The 17,421-nt window shown below is 48.2% G+C and overlaps 1 protein-coding gene across 2 annotated transcripts in view; it reads left to right on the top strand.

The window, feature by feature from the left end:
- The first annotated feature begins 6 nt into the window (after positions 1 to 6).
- The window catches only part of Tmtc1 (transmembrane O-mannosyltransferase targeting cadherins 1), a 220,634-nt gene continuing 203,219 nt past the window's right edge, over positions 7 to 17,421 (top strand). For both annotated transcript variants that reach the window (XM_017799233.2, XM_017799234.2), the window contains exons 1-2: positions 7 to 215; positions 16,262 to 16,439. In XM_017799233.2, the coding sequence (XP_017654722.1) occupies positions 16,284 to 16,439 (156 nt within the window). In that variant the 5' untranslated portion in view covers positions 7 to 215; positions 16,262 to 16,283. The remainder of the gene's footprint in view (positions 216 to 16,261; positions 16,440 to 17,421) is intronic.

Raw genomic sequence — 17,421 nt, forward strand, 5'->3', positions numbered from 1 at the left:
GCGGCGCTGCTGGCCGGGGCCAGCTGCCTGTGCTACGGCGGCTCGCTGCGCGGCGAGTTCGTGCACGACGACGTGTGGGCGATCGTGAACAACCCAGACGTGCGGCCCGGGACCCCGTTACGTTGGGCCGTCTTCACCAACGACTTCTGGGGCAAGGGCCTGGCGGACAGCACCAGCCACAAGTCCTACCGGCCGCTGTGCGTTCTGTCCTTCAGGTGAGCCCCCGCGCCCGGACGGGACACCTGCGCCCGCAGGAAGCGTGACACCGGGTCCTTGGCCCGCCTGCCGCGCGCCTGCCCTCGGCTGTCCTCCCCCGCTGCATCCCCGGTCCTCCAGGCTCCAACCCCGATCCTCTCCGGTCTATCCCCGGTCCTCCCAGCTCTACCCCTAGTCCTCCGGGCTCTACTCCCGGCTCTATCTCCATCCTCCACACTCTATGTTCAGTCCTCCCCGCCCCATCCTCGGTTCTCCCAGCGTTACCCCTTGTCTTCCGGACTCAACCCCCTACCCTCCCCGCCCTGTCCCCAATGCCACCCAGGTCCCTCCGGCCCTTTTCCGACCCTCCAGTCTGTCCCGTGTTCTCCCTGCGCACCCGGGGTTCTCTCTGCTCAGCTCAGACCCTTGTGGCTCCTCTGAGATTCCCTCTGCTCTGCCCTGGATCCTCCCTGCTCTGCCCGGGGTCCTGCCTGCCCTGCGCGGGGTCCTTCCAGTTCTGCCCCGGCTCCTCCCTACTCCGCTCCCGGGTCCTCCCGGCTCCTCCAGTTCCTCCGGCTTTGCCTGGGGGCGTTCTGGCTTCCCGGGCGCCGGCTACGGAGTTGGGATCAGTTTCCCCAGGCCTCCTCCAGGGCGCTGCGCTCCTGGGTGCGCCTGGCTTTTGGTGACTTCGCTCGACCCTTCCGGATCCACCCGAGGGACCTGCCTGGGCCCCTGAGTTCCGGAGGGTGGCGGTGCTCAAGTTGTCAGTTTCTCGGGGCCTAGGGCTGTTTGGCTGGTGAGGGGGATGCGGATCAGGTGGCCGAGGAGAGCGCCAGAGCCGCAGGGCTGCAGCATCCGGGAAGGAGCTGGGGAGGGGGCGCGCACCCCACTGTGCGAACTTGGCCTTGTGTCCTCAGAGCGCACAGGCTCCCCATCCTCTCCTTCGGCCGCCGGGATCCACACTGGAGAATGCGCAAAGTGGAAGGGCGGGGAGCCGGGTGCCGCCCCGGGTCGCCTCTGGAACTGCCCAAGTCATGACTGCGCTCCTGGGGGTAAGCAGCGAACCGAGCCCGGCTGCGCGCCGGGCTTTATGGGGTTGAATTTAGATTTCAGAGGAAAGGAAGGGTTGCAGGAATGTCACTCTTACATCACGAGTTCGACTCCACCCATAACTTGGCTCTGCGTTTTAGCTGCTGAGTGCACAGGGTGGAGCCTTGGTTCACCGGTGTGTGTTAGCTCCTTTCCAACCCCCTTTCCAACCTGTATCACCTGAGCTGAGTTTATGGTCCGTTTATGATCCTGATCTTGCAGGCCCAGGGCTTTGGACAGGTGGCCCCGGTGACTTAGAAAAGGAAATCCGGCTGTTGGCCTTTCCACGTAATGAATGATTTAAGAAGGTGAGAAAAGTCACAAGTTAAACTCCGGAAGGAATGTTATAAACATTTGTTTTTGGAAAGTTGTGTTGGTTTTCAACCCAAAGGTCGCCTTTAAAGTTCCCAAATAGTCCTTTAAAATCTCCTTAAGTAGCAAAATAGGCATGCTTCATTTTTCAGTGGGTCTGAGCTTCGTGGATTGGGTGAGGCTGTTGATTAACTGAAAACCTGGAAGGCCACTGCACAGTGTGATGGCTTTTCACAGAGCGGGAGCTGGTCCTGATCCCTGGACAGAACAGTTTCCTTTTTAAGGGTCAGGGTTGAAAGCCTGAGTCAGCCAGGGCTAGGTGAGGGTGAGTTCCTCCTAGGAGAAGCCAGTGTGGAAGAGGGGGTGTGAAGCAAATCCAAGCCTAGCTATACACCATTAGTTTGACTCCACCCGGCAGGGGGGAGGGGGAGAGGATGGGGGGGAGAGGAAGAGTTGGGGGCATGTCAGAACGGGAAAGGAGGGATGTCCACAGTCACCTGAGGTGAACCCCATCTTCCAGTGCAATAGCACGAAACCAGAGGTCATCAAAGACTAGAATGCTGTCGACCATCGTGTTGTGCCCCCTCTTCTGGCAGAAGTCTCTTTCTGTAGTACTCCAGACTGGCCTGGAATCCACTATGTAGCCCAGGCTAACCTCTAACTCATGATTGTCCTGCCCCAGCCTCCTAAGTGCTGGGGTTATTGGCTCAGTGAACCACCAGGCCTAGCTAGATCCACATGACTTAATGCTGCCAGGAAGGGCAGAAAACAACATTACACAGTATTTGTGATTTTTATTCTACGTCATTGAGGAACACGATTCCCTTTAAACATGAACAGAGCATCTTGATCACATCTCAAATTATTTTTGAGACTTTGAGACTCCAGAATCATTTTAAAGCATCTTTTTATTTTGGGATAAGTGCACATTGTGGAGTTTTAAGCAGTACAGAGCTCTCATAAATCCCACGTGCGTTATCTCCAACTTAATGTCCTGCATAGCTACGGAATGATGCCACAACTGGGAAATGGATGTTGACAAGATCTGCAGGTTTCTTCCCAAATTTCACCAGTTTTTTGCATAGGCTATTCATTCTGGTCGCTTTTTAGTGCTCTGTAGTTTCACCACACGTCAATTTCTGAGACTTCCACTGTCCTCAAGAAGCCTAGAACAGTTCCGTCATGTGCCTTCCCCTTATAGCAGCAAACACATACCTTATTGCATCTAATCCACAAAACCCCCACCCAGACCCTAACAACCACTCATTCTCCATCTCTGTAATTTCATCATTTCAGCATTATGTAAGCAAAATCGTATGGCATATAATTGTTTGAGTTGGCTTTTTTCTTTTCTCTCAGCATCTCTCTATAGCTTCAATCAGATGGTTGTGTGCAAAGGATAGTTTACTCCTTTTCACCCCTGAGTAGTTTTCTACTGTATAGAGATACCACAGTTTATTCATTTATCTGGGTTTAATTTCCTAGTTTTGAGCAGTTACGAATAAAGCTGCTTATGGGTTTTTATGTAAACAGAAAATTTTATTTCTCTGGGGAAAATGCCCAGGAGTACAACTACCTGGTTATATGATGGCTGCCTGTTTAATGCCCTTTGGAATTGCCAAACTGTTTTCCAGCCCAGACCTTCCTCCCAGCAGCATACGAGTATGTCAGTAGCTTTCACACCAGGCGTTGGCGTTGTTGCTGATTTTATTTCTTCTTCTTTTTTTTTTTGTTATTGTTTGACTATTCTAGCACTTGCACAGTGGCCATGTGGGTTTTATTTCCCTAAGGGCTGACAATGTTGCATATCTTATGGTCATTTCCCCTCTGTGTGTCCTTTTTGGCATATGTACCCTGTGCCTTTTCTCAATTTTCAAAGTTAGTTTTCATTCTACATGTTGAGTTTTGGAGTTCTTTGTATCTTCTAGGTACATGCCTTTGGTTGACGATGTGGTTGACAAACTTTTCTCCCACTCTACCGCAGAGATCTGTCTACCTCTGCCTGCCACCTAAGTGCCACCATGCCTGGCTGTGTACTTTATATTTTTGTTCTTTCAGAGTCCGGTTCAAGACTCACATCTGTTCTTAAAAATATTTTGTTTTTAATGTTATGTATGTGAGTGTTTTGCCTGCATGAATGTAAGTGCACCTGTGACATGCAATGCTGGTGGAGGCCAGAAGAGGGTGTCCAGTCTCCTGGAACTGTAGTTCCAGATGGTTGTTAGCCTCCATGTGAGTGCTGGTAATTGAACCTGGGTCTTCTGCAAAAGCAGCCAGTGCTCTTAGCTGCTGAGCCATCTCTCCAGCCCTACACCTATTTTAAAAAATATTTTATTTATTATTTTTATTTTATGTATATGAGTGTATCGCCTGCCTGTATGTAAACGCACTTCTGTCATGCAGTGCCCACGGAAGTCAGAAGAGGGCATCAAACTCCCCTGGAACTGGAGTTACAGATAATTGTTAGCTGCCATATGGGTGCTGGGATTCAAACCCAGGTCCTTTGCAAGCGCAGCCATTGCTCTTAGCTGCTGAGCCACCTCTCCAGCCCCACACCTATTTTTCTAAACAGGAGTAAGTTTATTATCCTTAATGTATTGAATGCATGTCACATGCTGAGAGTTAGAATTTCCCTTAAGAACAAACATAATCAATAGATATGTAATTCTTTTGTTGTACAGATGCTTGCCTGTGTACTAATAAATACTGATGGTACTTACGTAGTTAAGATCCTGATTTCAATATTGCTCACATCAGAAGTGAAGTTGAAATAAATGAGGGAAAGGTTACCAGAGCCTGCCTGTTTGGGGGTGTGGCAGTTTGAATGAGACTGTCCCCCATAGGCTCCAAGTATTTGAACCCTTGGTCCCTAGTTGGTGGCTCTATTTTGGGAGGTGTGGCCTTGCTGGAGGAAGCACATCACTGGGGCAGGCTTTGAGAGTTCATAATCATGTCCTATTTCCAATCCGTCTCTCTCTGCTTCCTGTGCATGCTTGAAGATGTGCACGCTCAGTTTTCTGCTCCGGCCACCTCTGCCATGCCTCCACCATGATGGACTCTTATCCCCCAGGAACTATAAGCCTAATAAACTCTTCCTTCCTTGGTCATGGTGTTTTATCACAGCAACCGAAAAGTAACTAATACAGGGGTAAGGTCACTGGGACAAGATGTGGTGGAACTCTCCTCCCTCTGTGGAATTAGGTAAGTTGGAACTGTTTCTAGAATTCCCATCCCATGATGACTTTGCCTTAGGGCTGGCCCCAGGAGACACTGCTGTGAGATTTGGAAGCAGGAAGTGAAGTGGCCACTGTCACACTGCGATTAAGTTGTGGGGGGGCTGTGGGGTCTCATGCAGGTTGATCTGCAAGTGCTGCCTGTTCCTGGTGGTGAGGAGGGGTACCTGCGGCCACAGCTAGTTGGGTCTTCCAGAATTCCTCAGCTATCTCTGCACAGGTGTGAGCAGCTGGGGACAGAGAGCCAGCTCTTCTGCTAGTCCCTGTCCTCGCTAAGGCTGAGCCTCAGAGGACGTGAGATGCACCGTACATTGTGGGCTCCACCTTGCCCCCTTCTGAGTGCTGCTGGAGGACTTCAGCTTTGGCTCTGGACAGCCAAGCAGCAGACTTTGCTGAGTCATGGTGAACTGTCCCCGGCTCTGTAGTGAGTCCCTTCTCCTGAAGCATTGCCGATGGCTGCTTGGTGGTCAAGGCCTCGGGGATGCAGATGGTCACCTCCCACGCTCCTTGAAGCAATGGAGGAATGCCCAGGAGTGTCGGCTGCTAGTCAGCCCTCATGTTCGGGCTTCTCATACGATCCTTGGTGATGGTGTGCCGGAGGTTTTTAGAACATAGTAAAGTGGAATGAAAATGTGTGGAAATGTAATCTGCAGCTCTGGCCATTCTTTTGATTTTGCTTCTATTTTTAATCCTTTAAAGATATTTTTTATTGGTGTTCATTTGTTGTACAAGGTGACAGGTTTCACAGAGACATCATCACTCAAATGTGTCGTGTACTTTCATCATGCCCCCCCATACCTTCCCCCTCCTCACCTGTAGACATGACCTCACCTCTACTTTTTGTGTTGTGTGTGCAATATGATTTTATGTGTCTGTATAAAATCTCAGATTCTTTGAGGGAAAAACATCTGATATTTGTCTTTCCAAGTCTGGCTGGCTTATTTTGCTTAATGTGATGATCTCCAGTTACATCCAATTCCTGTAAAGGACATAATGTCATTTCCCTCCCTGGCCATGACCTCTGAGTCGGGAGGAATGCGTTAAGCTGCTCTGTAGACACTGACCTGATGGAGAACCAAGGCCTGCAGTGCCCTTAGCTCCCCCTTGAAAAGTGGCCTTCATTGATTTAAAAGGTACATGGCTTTTTCATTTTACCCTCATCCCCTTTCCTCTTGGGAAGACTTTCCTGTGGAAATTTCCATTCAGTCAGCGAGTGGAGCCTGACTCAACCAGAAAGAACCCGTGGTCTTCAGCTCTAAAGATGGGACTGTGCAGGCGAAGTACGGCACCTAAACTCATTGTTTTTCTTTTCATAGTTAGCACATTAGATCACTGTTTGCTATACAGTTTAACTGAATGCTTCTGATGGTAACAGAAACTATAAGAGTGAAGTGGGTGGTTTAAATGTCAAAGATAAAAAATAGAATACTTAATATGTGCAGCTGTGAGGACTTATGTTTTAATGCTTGATCTTGAGAGATTTTACAGAAGTTCGCATCTTTTAGTCACAGCAATATGCCCACTACAAGAATGACCACCAACTTGTGCCCCAATCCTAAAACATGATGAGTGTTCCTCTCAGATCTTTCTTTATTTTATATTTTATTATTTTTTATTACCTTATGTGTATGGGTGTATTGCCTGTACGTATGTAAGTGCACCCATGTCATGCAATATCTCTGGAGGTCAGAAGAGGGCTTAGGATCCCCTGGAACTGGAATTATGGATGGTTGTTAGCCACCATGTGGGTGTTGGGAACTGAACCTGGGTCCTTGGCCAAGAGCAGCTGGTGTTCTAACCATTGAGCATCTCTCCAGCCCCTGTTCCTTCTGATTTGACCTCTTCAGGGATTCAGTGTGAGAAGGTCTGTTGCTCCAAGGGTGGGGTGCTTTTCTGTTTATCTTAGGTGACAAGTAAAGATGACCTGTGAGCTTTGACCGGAGTGTTCAGGATGTTACCTGATGGAAACAGCCAAAGAAAAATAGGATTGGAGGCAGCCAAGACTTAATGGGAAAAAATGAAAAAAAATGCCGTGGAGAAATTCATGCTAAACTAGGAGAGCCCCAGAGACCGAGGTTGTGACTGTAGCCCTGTGGCTAAGTCTGTGCCTTGGTCTATGTGTAAAGGAAGGATGGGAAAGGAGAGAAGTGGATTTTTAGATTGTTTTTCTTCAAGTTTGTCCCTGAAGGTATGGAAATCACCCTCAGAAGCAGTCTGTGTCTAACCAACGAACATCTGTCCTCCTTTGGAACCATACTCATATTTTTCCAGACTTTGGGTCTGTTCTGTGGTCACTCTTTAGGAGGACTGAGGGATGCTTGGTCATGTCAGAGGTCAGAGGAGAGGTAAGCTACACCTTTGTCACGAAAGCCTTCAGGATGCCTGTCCAGCCGCTCTTCATGTTCTCCTTGACTTTCTTACCTTGTTTGTTACTCACCTTTTCAGCACTGTCGTATCAGCTGAAGACAGGAAGCTTAGCTTTTGGTTCAAAGGTGAAAGGTTTCGGCCTAAAGTTGACTGGCTCTGTGGTTTCTGGGCCTGTGGTGAAGTGAGCATCATAGTAGAAGTGTGTGGGTAGAAAAGGACTACTCACCTCATGGAGCCAGGAAGCAGATGGAGACCCAGGAACCCAAGACCACACGCAGCCTCCAGGTCCCACCCGCCCAGTGATCTGCTTCCTCCAGCTAGGCTTCACTTCCCAAGGTCTCTACCCCCTCCCATACCATCAGCGACTAAGAATCTAGGACTGGGTAATCCATTAATTAGACCAGAGCTCTCATGATACAACCACCTCTTAGTGGTTTGACCCACCAACTAGGGACCAAATCTTCAACACACGACCCTTTGAAGGACACTTCCTGTCCACACCCTTTGTACCTGCTCTGGTCCAGCATCATTTTTATTGCTGGTTTTAAGGTTCTGCCAGATACCCTGTGAACTCCAAAGGTCTGTATTTAGCGCCTAGAGCTTTTCCTGGCTTTCCAAGTAGGGCTCAAGAATTACTGTTAAAAGGAAGGATGGTAATTTTGTCAGTTACAAATAATTCAAAAAGGATGAATACACAAATAACTTTTATGAATTCTCAACATTTTCAGGCACATATTAAAGAGGGGTGCACTCTTTGGAGGGGAAGTCTGTTTGATTTGTCCTTTTTTAAAATGTAGTTTTAAATTTATGTATATGTGTGTAAGTATATGTGTACATGAGTGCAGTACCTGTGGAGGTCAGATGAGGGCGTCAGACTCCCTGGAGATGGAGTTGTAGTTGTGAGCCCCCTAATGTGGATGGTCCTAGGAACTGAACCCTGATTCCCTGGAAGAGTAGTACGTGCTCCTAACCACCGAGCCGTCGCTCAGCCTTGGTTTCGGTCTTAATTTACCTTTTTTTTTCTCTCAAGAGAAAAGCAGTGTCAGAAGAGAAATTTCCTTGGATCCTGTGGAGGATCCCTGGGTCCTGCGTGCCAGGAAGGGTGGGTGACGTCTCTCTGTTGGGACATGAAGAGTGGCAAGCTTTAACCCTTCGTTCACCTCTTTCTCTTTCAGCATGCTGTTGAAACACCAGTCGTGGCAGGGTGCCTGCTGCAAAGAGCTGGGGGCAGCAGCTGTACCCTTGAGGCACATTCTGCCCTGGGGGACCTCAGGGCACTTTACCAAAGGAACTAGCGAGGTGGTGCCTTCCTCCCCCACTGCTGAATAAATGCTTGATCTGGTGTTTGTCTTGGACTCCTCACAAGTACTTCTTTCTAAACCCTTGCAATTTCTCACCATGAGGCATTTCTTACTATTCACGGTAGGCTTCCGGATTCATCTTGCCCAGGAGAGGGCTCTTAGATGGGTTCAAGGTGGATGCAGACCTTGTTGGAAATGTCAGTGCTGATTAGCGGGTTGGGCTTTGAGCTCTGTGACCTCAGAGAGTTGGAGACTGCAGATTGAGTTCAGTCCTCTGTCTAGTGAGTCGGTCAGTCATGCCAAATAATGAAGTCCCGGAAAGCCTGCCCCCGGATCTTGCCCTCACTCCCCTGGTAGGTTCTGCTTTGCCCATGTTCGTCTAGTGAGTCGGTCAGTCATGCCAAATAATGAAGCCCCGGAAAGCCCGCCCCCGGATCTTGCCCTCACTCCCCTGGTAGGTTCTGCTTTGCCCATGTTCCTGAAACCTGGCTAGTCCTTGTTGGGACTCTGCAGGCTTCCGCCAGGCCTGGCTGTCTCCCCTTGATCTTGATTTTTGTTGTTTACAATCAAACTCAATTCTGCACCTCATTTTAGAGCATTGTGGAGCCTGGGAACATTGTGGGAAACCCTGGTTTTAAAGTCAGTTGGTCAGAATTGAGGTCTAGGAGCCTTAGGGAGGACTGTGTCTTGCTTGGATTGTTCCCCTTACCTGTGGGTAGACCTTTTTCTGAATTGCATTGCATTGCATTGGAGTGTGCTAGCAAACACACCTTAAAAAAGCACGTGCAAAGATTAGTTAAAATTATAACCACGGTATCTGGCATTGGACGGTTCTAGCTATTTGCTGATTCTCTTCTGAGAATTTTCTTCTTGTCCATTCTGGTGTGGTCACTGATCTTCCTGCCTTTGATCTCCTTTCGTTTTTTTTTTTTTGTTTTCCACCACCTTTCCCCCACCCCTGTGCCTTAAACGCCTCTGGCCAGCCACTGCCCTGGGGCCACACTTCCCCCTGGTCAGTGACTCCTCCCCAGGAAGGGTCTCTTCAGCCCCCTCTTCAGGATTACCAATGCCCCTAGGAGGCTCACGCTCTGCAACTGAACTTGGCTGTCACGGCAGAAAGGTCCTTTCCTTTTTTAAAAAAAATATTTTATTTATTGTTTTTATTTTATGTGTATGAGTGTTATGCCTGCATGTGGGTAAGTGCACCTGTGTCGTGCAGTGCCCAGGGAGGACAGAAGAGGCCGTTGGATCCCCCTGGAACTGGAGTTACGGACAGTTGTTAGGTGCCATGTGGGTGCTAGGATTCGAACCCGGGTCTTCTGCAAGAACAGTCAGTGTTCTTACCTGCTGAACCATCTCTCCAGCCCATCATTCCTCTGAGTCCTGAGGAAACAGTCAGGATAGCTGTCATCTCTCCTGGGGAGCATCTTCCTCATAGCCAGGTGAGGATGAGGGAAGAGCTCCAATCACTGTGTGTTGTGTGGTGCCTGTCAGTTACATTGTTTGGTTCTTAAGATGGCTGAGGTGATGATGATTTGCTGATTGATCTCGGGAACTGGAGGGAAGGCAGCAGAAGAGCAACCAGATTCACCTTAGAGGGAGAACCAAGGGCACCAGACGTTGTTCATTGGTTAGATGATCTAAGACGACCAGGGAGATCACTTCTGAGCATTTGAGAGCCACACTGACGGATGGAGAAACCATCCTTTGAGACATCAGAAATGATGACAGAGTTGGTGCAATAGCCCAGTGGGTAAAGTGCTCGTCTTCCAAGCATGAGGACCTGAGTTTGATCCCCCTAGAACCCACGTAAAGAAAGCCAGGCATGGCGGTGCATGCCTGTCACCCAGCACTGGGGAGGCAGAGGCAGGCAGCGCCCTGGGGCTCTGGCCAGTTAGCATAGCCTGCTTGGGACCGTGTCTCTAAAACAAGGTGAGTGGCACCTGAGAAATGACAGCAGAGGTTGTTTTTGACCTTCACATACATGTGCACATATGTACATCTCTGCACATACCCTTTTCGGGAGGTATGTTATTTTCTTTCCCCTTAGCTCTTTTCGGAAACAATGCATACTGATGAGCAGATTGAGTTCTTCTGTTAAGGTTTCTGATCCTGTGCGTCTTCCCTGAGCTTTGAGACCCGTGTTGTGTTGTGGAGGTCTGCTGGTTCCCTGCCTGGGATCACTTGGGTTACCTAGAGGCAGATCTCAGGCTCCATCTCAGATCCACTGCCTTCAACTGTCTTGAGATGGGAGCATGGGGTCACAAGTGAACTTTGCACAGCAGGTCCTGAAGCTTGGTGACCACTAGGACCCCATGGAGACCTCTGTTTAGGGAGGTCAGACTGCCACAGTGTCTTGGCCTAAAGTGGCTTGTATTAGAGGCATTTACCACAGCTGCCTGCTCTCCTGTCCCACCGCCACAGTCCCCGAGAGGGCCAGGTGGCTTTGCCGTCACCAAGGCACAGAGAATGGCATTGTTGAGGGACAGTGGCAGCACTGGAGAAGCTGTGCGCCAGTCCCTTCTGCACTCTGACTGCAATGTGCGCGTGTGCAAAAAACTCCCATGGATCCGGACTCTCAGATGTCAGTGGAGGGATGGGATCCTGGGTTACAAGAGGCAAAGTGGAAGGGTTTGAATGCCTGATAAGGTGGGTCCATGTCCATGACAGGCAGCAGAGACAGGTCAGGTGGTTGGACTGCACAAGCATCATGGGGTTGGCAGATAATCATGTTGCTGAAGTTGAACACAGTGGAGAGAGTTTTCTAGACTTTTACTCTATGTATGCACCAGGGAAATCCTAGTGTGGGGCCAGTAACAGAGTGGCGTTACCACTCTCAAAAGTCTTCCTCTGGCCATTTCCAGACCTGTCCAGTTCGTGGAGTCGGAGTGTCATGGCTGAGGTCCACTTGGGGTCCTTCTGAGAATGGACTGTGTTACCCAGTGTGAGACGGAGCCTGATATTCTGTTCTTCTTTCCAGGGTGTTTTCTAAAAAGAATATTGAGAGTGATAGGGTTTTGTACAAGCCCCTGGCTGTGAGAGAGAAAAGGCAGGGAGCTAAGGGTTGTCTGCCCCTCTGTGCTTTGGTCCAGGTGTGTGACCCCTGACTTTTCCAGGGACCACATGTGGCTATCCTGGAGAACAACCAATCCATTACTGTGAGCTCAGGCCCCACCTTCCTGGTCAGCAGAGTTCAGCAGGGGAAAGGATTTGTGCTCATCTTTGCCAAACAGGTTTTTAGACAGTCAGAGATGGCTATTAAGATTGTTTCAGAAAAAAAAAAATTTAGTTCCCACCACTTGGCCTCGTTGTAAATGGGAAATGAGGGCTAAGCTAAATAAAATGAGAGAGTCTTAGAGTTGACTGGAAAGAATGGTCTTTTCCAATGTAATGTAAACTGATTTGTTTATTCAGCAAATTTCTTTTAGAACTGACTGCTGAATGAAATGGATTCGGGGGTGGGAAGAAACTAGCTTCTTACAATTTCTGAAAAGGTGCTCCTGCCTCCTGAGGAATGTTGCTAATGAATTTCAGAAACTTGGTCAAATACCATGGAGGGACTCTAGATCCTGGTCTGGTTGCATGGCATTAAGGGGGCTGTCAACACACTCCCTTGAGGACAGTTTTGGGTGTCCTGGTATCTGGGCCTCATTTTACGTGTTTAAATGTTTACTAGCTGTGTTACATGGTTCCCTGAGAATGTTTGCACAGTAGAAAGGGACTTATTACATTAGCTACAAGGTAGGGCTGGGTGACTGTGGTCGTCCACACACTGGAGAGGCTGAGCGTCCGTGGCTGGTCAGTCCATAAGGCTGGTTGCCTCACGGGTCCCAGTCTTGGGCCGAGGGTCTGGAGCTCTCTGGAAGTGCTGAGACTGAATCCTCCTTCTTCGGAGGGTCAGAGAAGCCGCCATGTCAGTGGAGGACGGCACGGCAGAGATGGGAGCACTCAGGGAAGGAGCAGAGGATGGCACGGCAGAGACGAGAGTGCTCTCGGGGGAAGGGGAGGAGGACGGTGCTGCACAGATGGGCGTGCAGGTACCTTGGCATTGAAGATGCAATCCCTCCGAGTCCCGCTGCTTCCTGTGGGGTGCTGTGGACTTTGCCTCTCCTCCCCACCTTAGAACATGCCCCTCTTGGAAGTCCCTGTGTTACCAGTATTCTGTCACTGTTAATATGTCTGCTGGTCCCTCTCTTGCACCCACTGTGCTGTAAACTGTTAACTCTTTGAGAACAGATGTCACATCTCTGTACCTCTGGACCTGCTTCATTCTGACACCTGATGAGTCCTGTGGTGTAAACCAAAATGATAAGTAGTTGACTTCTGTGGCCCCCTGTCTCTGTTGATGGCTTGTCCTGCTCTGACAGCTGGGGTGCATCCACTTTTTCAGGTGAGGCTAACTTAAACCCTCCTGGACCGTAGTGAGTGCAGCTCCAGTCTGGATTGGAGTATTTTCTTCTTGCATACCCAGTGTGACTCAACTCTCACCATAGTGTTGAAATGAGAAGTTTTAGCCAATTCATCCTGAATTTCACTCAGTCTTCCAGTGTTCAAGTATTGTGTAATCTTGATAAGCACATACACTACACTGTCCTTCGAGCCTTTGGTAACAATATTGGATGGAACGGGGATTGCACTAGACAGTGTGGCATGTACTGCAGGGTTCATTCCAAGAAGACACTCATGTTTATTCACCACTCTGTGTTGGCTACAGATCTATCCTAGGCTGTCTTGTGTGCAGACAGACTTCCAGATATTTTCAGTGCTGCTGTTAAAGCAAGGACATGGGGCACCAGTCACAGCCCTCTCTTGTTAAATGATGACAGTCAGGCCGTTGGCTCTTTTCCTTCCGAACCCAGATTGGCTCCCGGAACCAGAGATTCTTCCCTCCATTTTCATAAATTCGTTATGTCTTTTAAAAATATTTATTATTATTTTTATTTTTTGTGTATGAGTGTATTGCCTGCATGTATGTAAGTGTACCCATGCTGTGCAATGCCCGTGGAGGTCAGAAGAGGGTTTCAGATCCCCTAGAGTTACGGACGGTTGTTAGCCACCATGTGGGTGCTGGGAATTGAACCCGGGTCCTCTCCAAGAGCAGCCAGTGCTCTTAACCACTGAGCATCTCTCCAGACCCAAGGTTATGTCTTAAAATTTTGTTAGCATCTTGTCTCAAACTTAATATGTAGTCTTTAATATGTGAATTTACTCTATATTTTTAGATTAAAAATATTTACAAGCATTGCTTTCTTTAAGAAGTAACATGATTGGGGCTGGAGAGATGGCTCAGTGATTAAGAACACTGTCTTGTTGCAGAAGACCCGGGTTCGAATCCCAGCACCACACGGCAGCTAACAACTGTCCGTAACTCCAGTTCCAGGGGATCCGACAGCCTCTTCTGTCCTCAACGGGCATTGGACGACACAGGTGCACTTACCTACATGCAGACAATATATGCACACACATAAAATAAAAATAATAAATAAAAATTTTTTTAAAAAATAACATGATTACATTGAAAGACTTTGTATAGGTGGAGTATTTGGGAGGGAGTGGTAAATCCACATTATAGGAACAGTGACAGACTTCACATCATTGTTGAAGCTTGCAGAACAGTTTGTCAGTAAACTATTAAAAATTATAGACATATAGAATTTTGAATTTATATTCTAATATCTAATTACATACTTTTAGTTTGAGAATTATATCAGTTTTGTTATTACTGTACTTTATTTATTTTTTTTTTTTGACTTCCCAGATTGTGATTTTTATCTCTAGAAGTTCAATTAGGGCATAGGTAAAGGCACATTGGGACTGTAGAAGAGTATTTGAAAGATAATGGAAAACCTCTTGGTGCCTGGTGATGGAGAGGTCCCGCATCAAGGCTTGGATGCTCAGGATTGTGTGTGGAGTAGGACCACAGCGGGCCCTCAGGGGAGGTGGGAGGTCCATTTTAGAAAATCAGTTCTCCCAAGACAAGAATCTGCAAATACCAGAAGCCTCTTCTGTCCCCAATAAGAAGCAAAGCCTCTGCCATGCACCGCCTGGGACCTCAGGGGAGGGGATTGTGGAAAGTATAGTCACTCAGAGACTCAGTGCCCAACATTGGGAAGTCCTCCATGCTCTATTCTTCACCATCAGCCTACCACCAGGGGGATGTGCGACAGAGCCTCACAGTGTGTGTCCAAAGTTTCCAGCTCATGGGAGGGGGATCACAGGTCAGGCTCACAGGAGGGGACTACTGTTCCAGCCCCCAGGGTGGAACACAGCTCCTACTCACAGGGAGAGGAGGGGAGGGAGGGACCATAGCTCTAGTTCACAAGAACTATATGCTCCGTGGAGTTGTGGTCCCCTCTTGTGAGCTAGAGTTATACTTCCTGGCTATTTCCTTATGGAAAATTCCTGGAATTGGAACTTTCAGCTAATGAATACACACCCTTCTTTTTCTGTGTGTGTGTGTGTGTGTGTGTGTGTGTGTGTGTTTGCATGTGTGTAGGTGCACACGTATGTGGATGTGCCTGCTTGTGGAGACCCTAGGTTGATGTCAGGAATAATCTATCATTCTTTCACCTTAATCACTGAGGCAAGGTCTCTCAATCAAACCCAGAGCTCACTGATACAGCTAGTCTCCACAGTCAGTTTGCTCAGGGGATTCCCTCTCTCGACCTTCCAAGGCTAGAATTACAGATGGGCCACCACATCCACCTGGCATTTATGTGGCTTCTGGGGATAGAAACTCTGGCCCTCACGCTTAAGAGAATTAACCTCTGAGCCGTCTCCCTAGTCTGGTGCACACTTTTTGAAGAGTGTGTTTTGCCTTGTCAATCAGCAGCCTCCCAACTTGAACAGCTATTGACTGCTTGTGAGAGGTTGATTTCTGTCATTACAACACTGATACGTGAATTTTAAATGAGTAGTTTAGTTGGTCTGGAGAGCTCAGCCCAGTGCAGTGTGGGAACAGTGTGAAATCAGCCCTGGGGGAATGGGTGCTTAGGGTGCTTCTTCCAGAGTCTCTGAATCGCAAACTCAGTCTTACCCGTGTTACCCATTTTGGCGCTCTCTGGACGGGAGCGTTCTGATTTCCAAGAATGTGATTAACAGTCGTGGCTTCTGGTGGCACCACAGCTGAGGGCACTCTTTGTGCCTGGCTCGTCCTTGTGGCTTCTGTTCTTCTCCAGTGGCTGTGACTCTGACACCAGCACTTGGGACCCTCAGTTGCTGGAAGGATCTGGCAGCAAGGGCAAGCAGGGCGGCATGCAGGGAGCGAGGGGGAAGCAGGCTCCGGCCACCTCTATCTGCCTTCGGTGAGAAGTCTGAGTTTCCTTAAAGATACTGTCTAGGCATTGATTTCTACAGGCGAGTCCGTTCTGAGACAGGAAAAAGCCAGTACATACACAAACATACACTCTAATCATGGCTGAGACTCAGTTAAAACAGTTCTCAAAGACTAGAGAGAGGGGACTTGGTGGGTAAGAGCACTTGCTGCTCTTGCAGAGGACCTGATTTGGGTTCCCAGCACCTATGTTGGATGGCTCACAACTGCTTGCTACTCTGGTTACAGGCGCTCTAACGCCCTCTTCTGGCCTCCATGGACACCTGCACTCAGGTGACATATACACACAATGCACACATATACACATAAATAAAAATAAAGATCAATCTTAAAACAATTATGAAATAACCCATCTTCTTAAATGGTGGATGGAGTCCCTGGTGCTTATGACTAATACAGGTTTTTATATTTTTATTCCTGCTTTTTTACAGGCTGAATATATTTCTGACGGGCATGAACACTTTTTACTTCCATGCAGTGAACGTCATTTTGCACTGCCTGGTGACCCTTGTGCTGATGTATACCTGCCATAAAACTGTCTTCAAGAGCCGCGGGCTTGCTTTTGTCACGGCCCTGCTTTTTGCGGTGCACCCTGTTCACACCGAGGCGGTGAGTATAACAAACAGCTGAAACGTGTATCTGCTTATACCAGCCAAACATGTCACCCCCCGAGTCACGTGTTGAAAGCCCTGTGCTTGTTTACCACTCCACTTGACAACTCCCTTCTTGCACATTCACGTTCGCTCTCCCCAGGATTTAGCTGCTTCTCTGCAGAGGTGCTGAGATTATTATATGGAGTAATGATTTCCCCTATTATTTATTTATAGAGAATTTAAATCCCATGCATTTTTAAGTAGCAGGGGGTGTTTTGAGACTCTTTCCAGTCTGTCCCCACCCCCCTCTCCTTCCTCTCTCTGTTTTATGTCTGTATTTATGAAGCAGAACTCTGAGAGCTAGGGGATGGAACAGAAAGGCTAGACTCATGACATTCTCCAAGTGGGAAAGACAGACTTGGGTGACTTGTAAATTGTTTTCCAAGTTATTTGTTAAAGAGTCAGCTATTTTATCTGTGGAAGAATTTGTTCCAAAAGTATTGCCTGTTTGGATCCGTGACCCTCTTTCAAAGGGTTGGTCCACCACCACCACAGGGCAGTTGCACATACAAACCTACAGTGCCTATGAGAGCATGCACAAGACCTGTGCGGGTCCAAGCCAGACGGGCCTAGCATGGGCAGGAGAGGTGGGCAGGAAGCCCGAGCCCTAGCTGAAGACCTAACAAGGAGAGCCCCTTGCGTTGATGTAGGTGGAGGATGAGGCACTTGGAGCTCCGATGGTATCAGGCTCCCCTGGGCACGTTACGCCTCATTTTAAAATGCCAGTATTTATAGTGTGTGGGAAGTTAGATCCTTTTGAGTATTTAAAATTATGATGACAAGTTTTAGATATGAAGTTAGATGAGACAGATGCTTTCTGATGTTCTTTGTGAATATACGAATAAAAATAACCAAAGACCACTCCTGGTGTGTTTTATTGAAGGCCAAGATGATGCTGTATTTTTGACAAGTTTTTAAAGTACAGTTGACAGTCTGCA

The sequence above is a fragment of the Nannospalax galili genome, unplaced genomic scaffold (genome assembly GCF_000622305.1).
Source record: "Nannospalax galili isolate Female #2095 unplaced genomic scaffold, S.galili_v1.0 scaffold638, whole genome shotgun sequence".
Lineage (NCBI taxonomy): Eukaryota > Metazoa > Chordata > Mammalia > Rodentia > Spalacidae > Nannospalax > Nannospalax galili.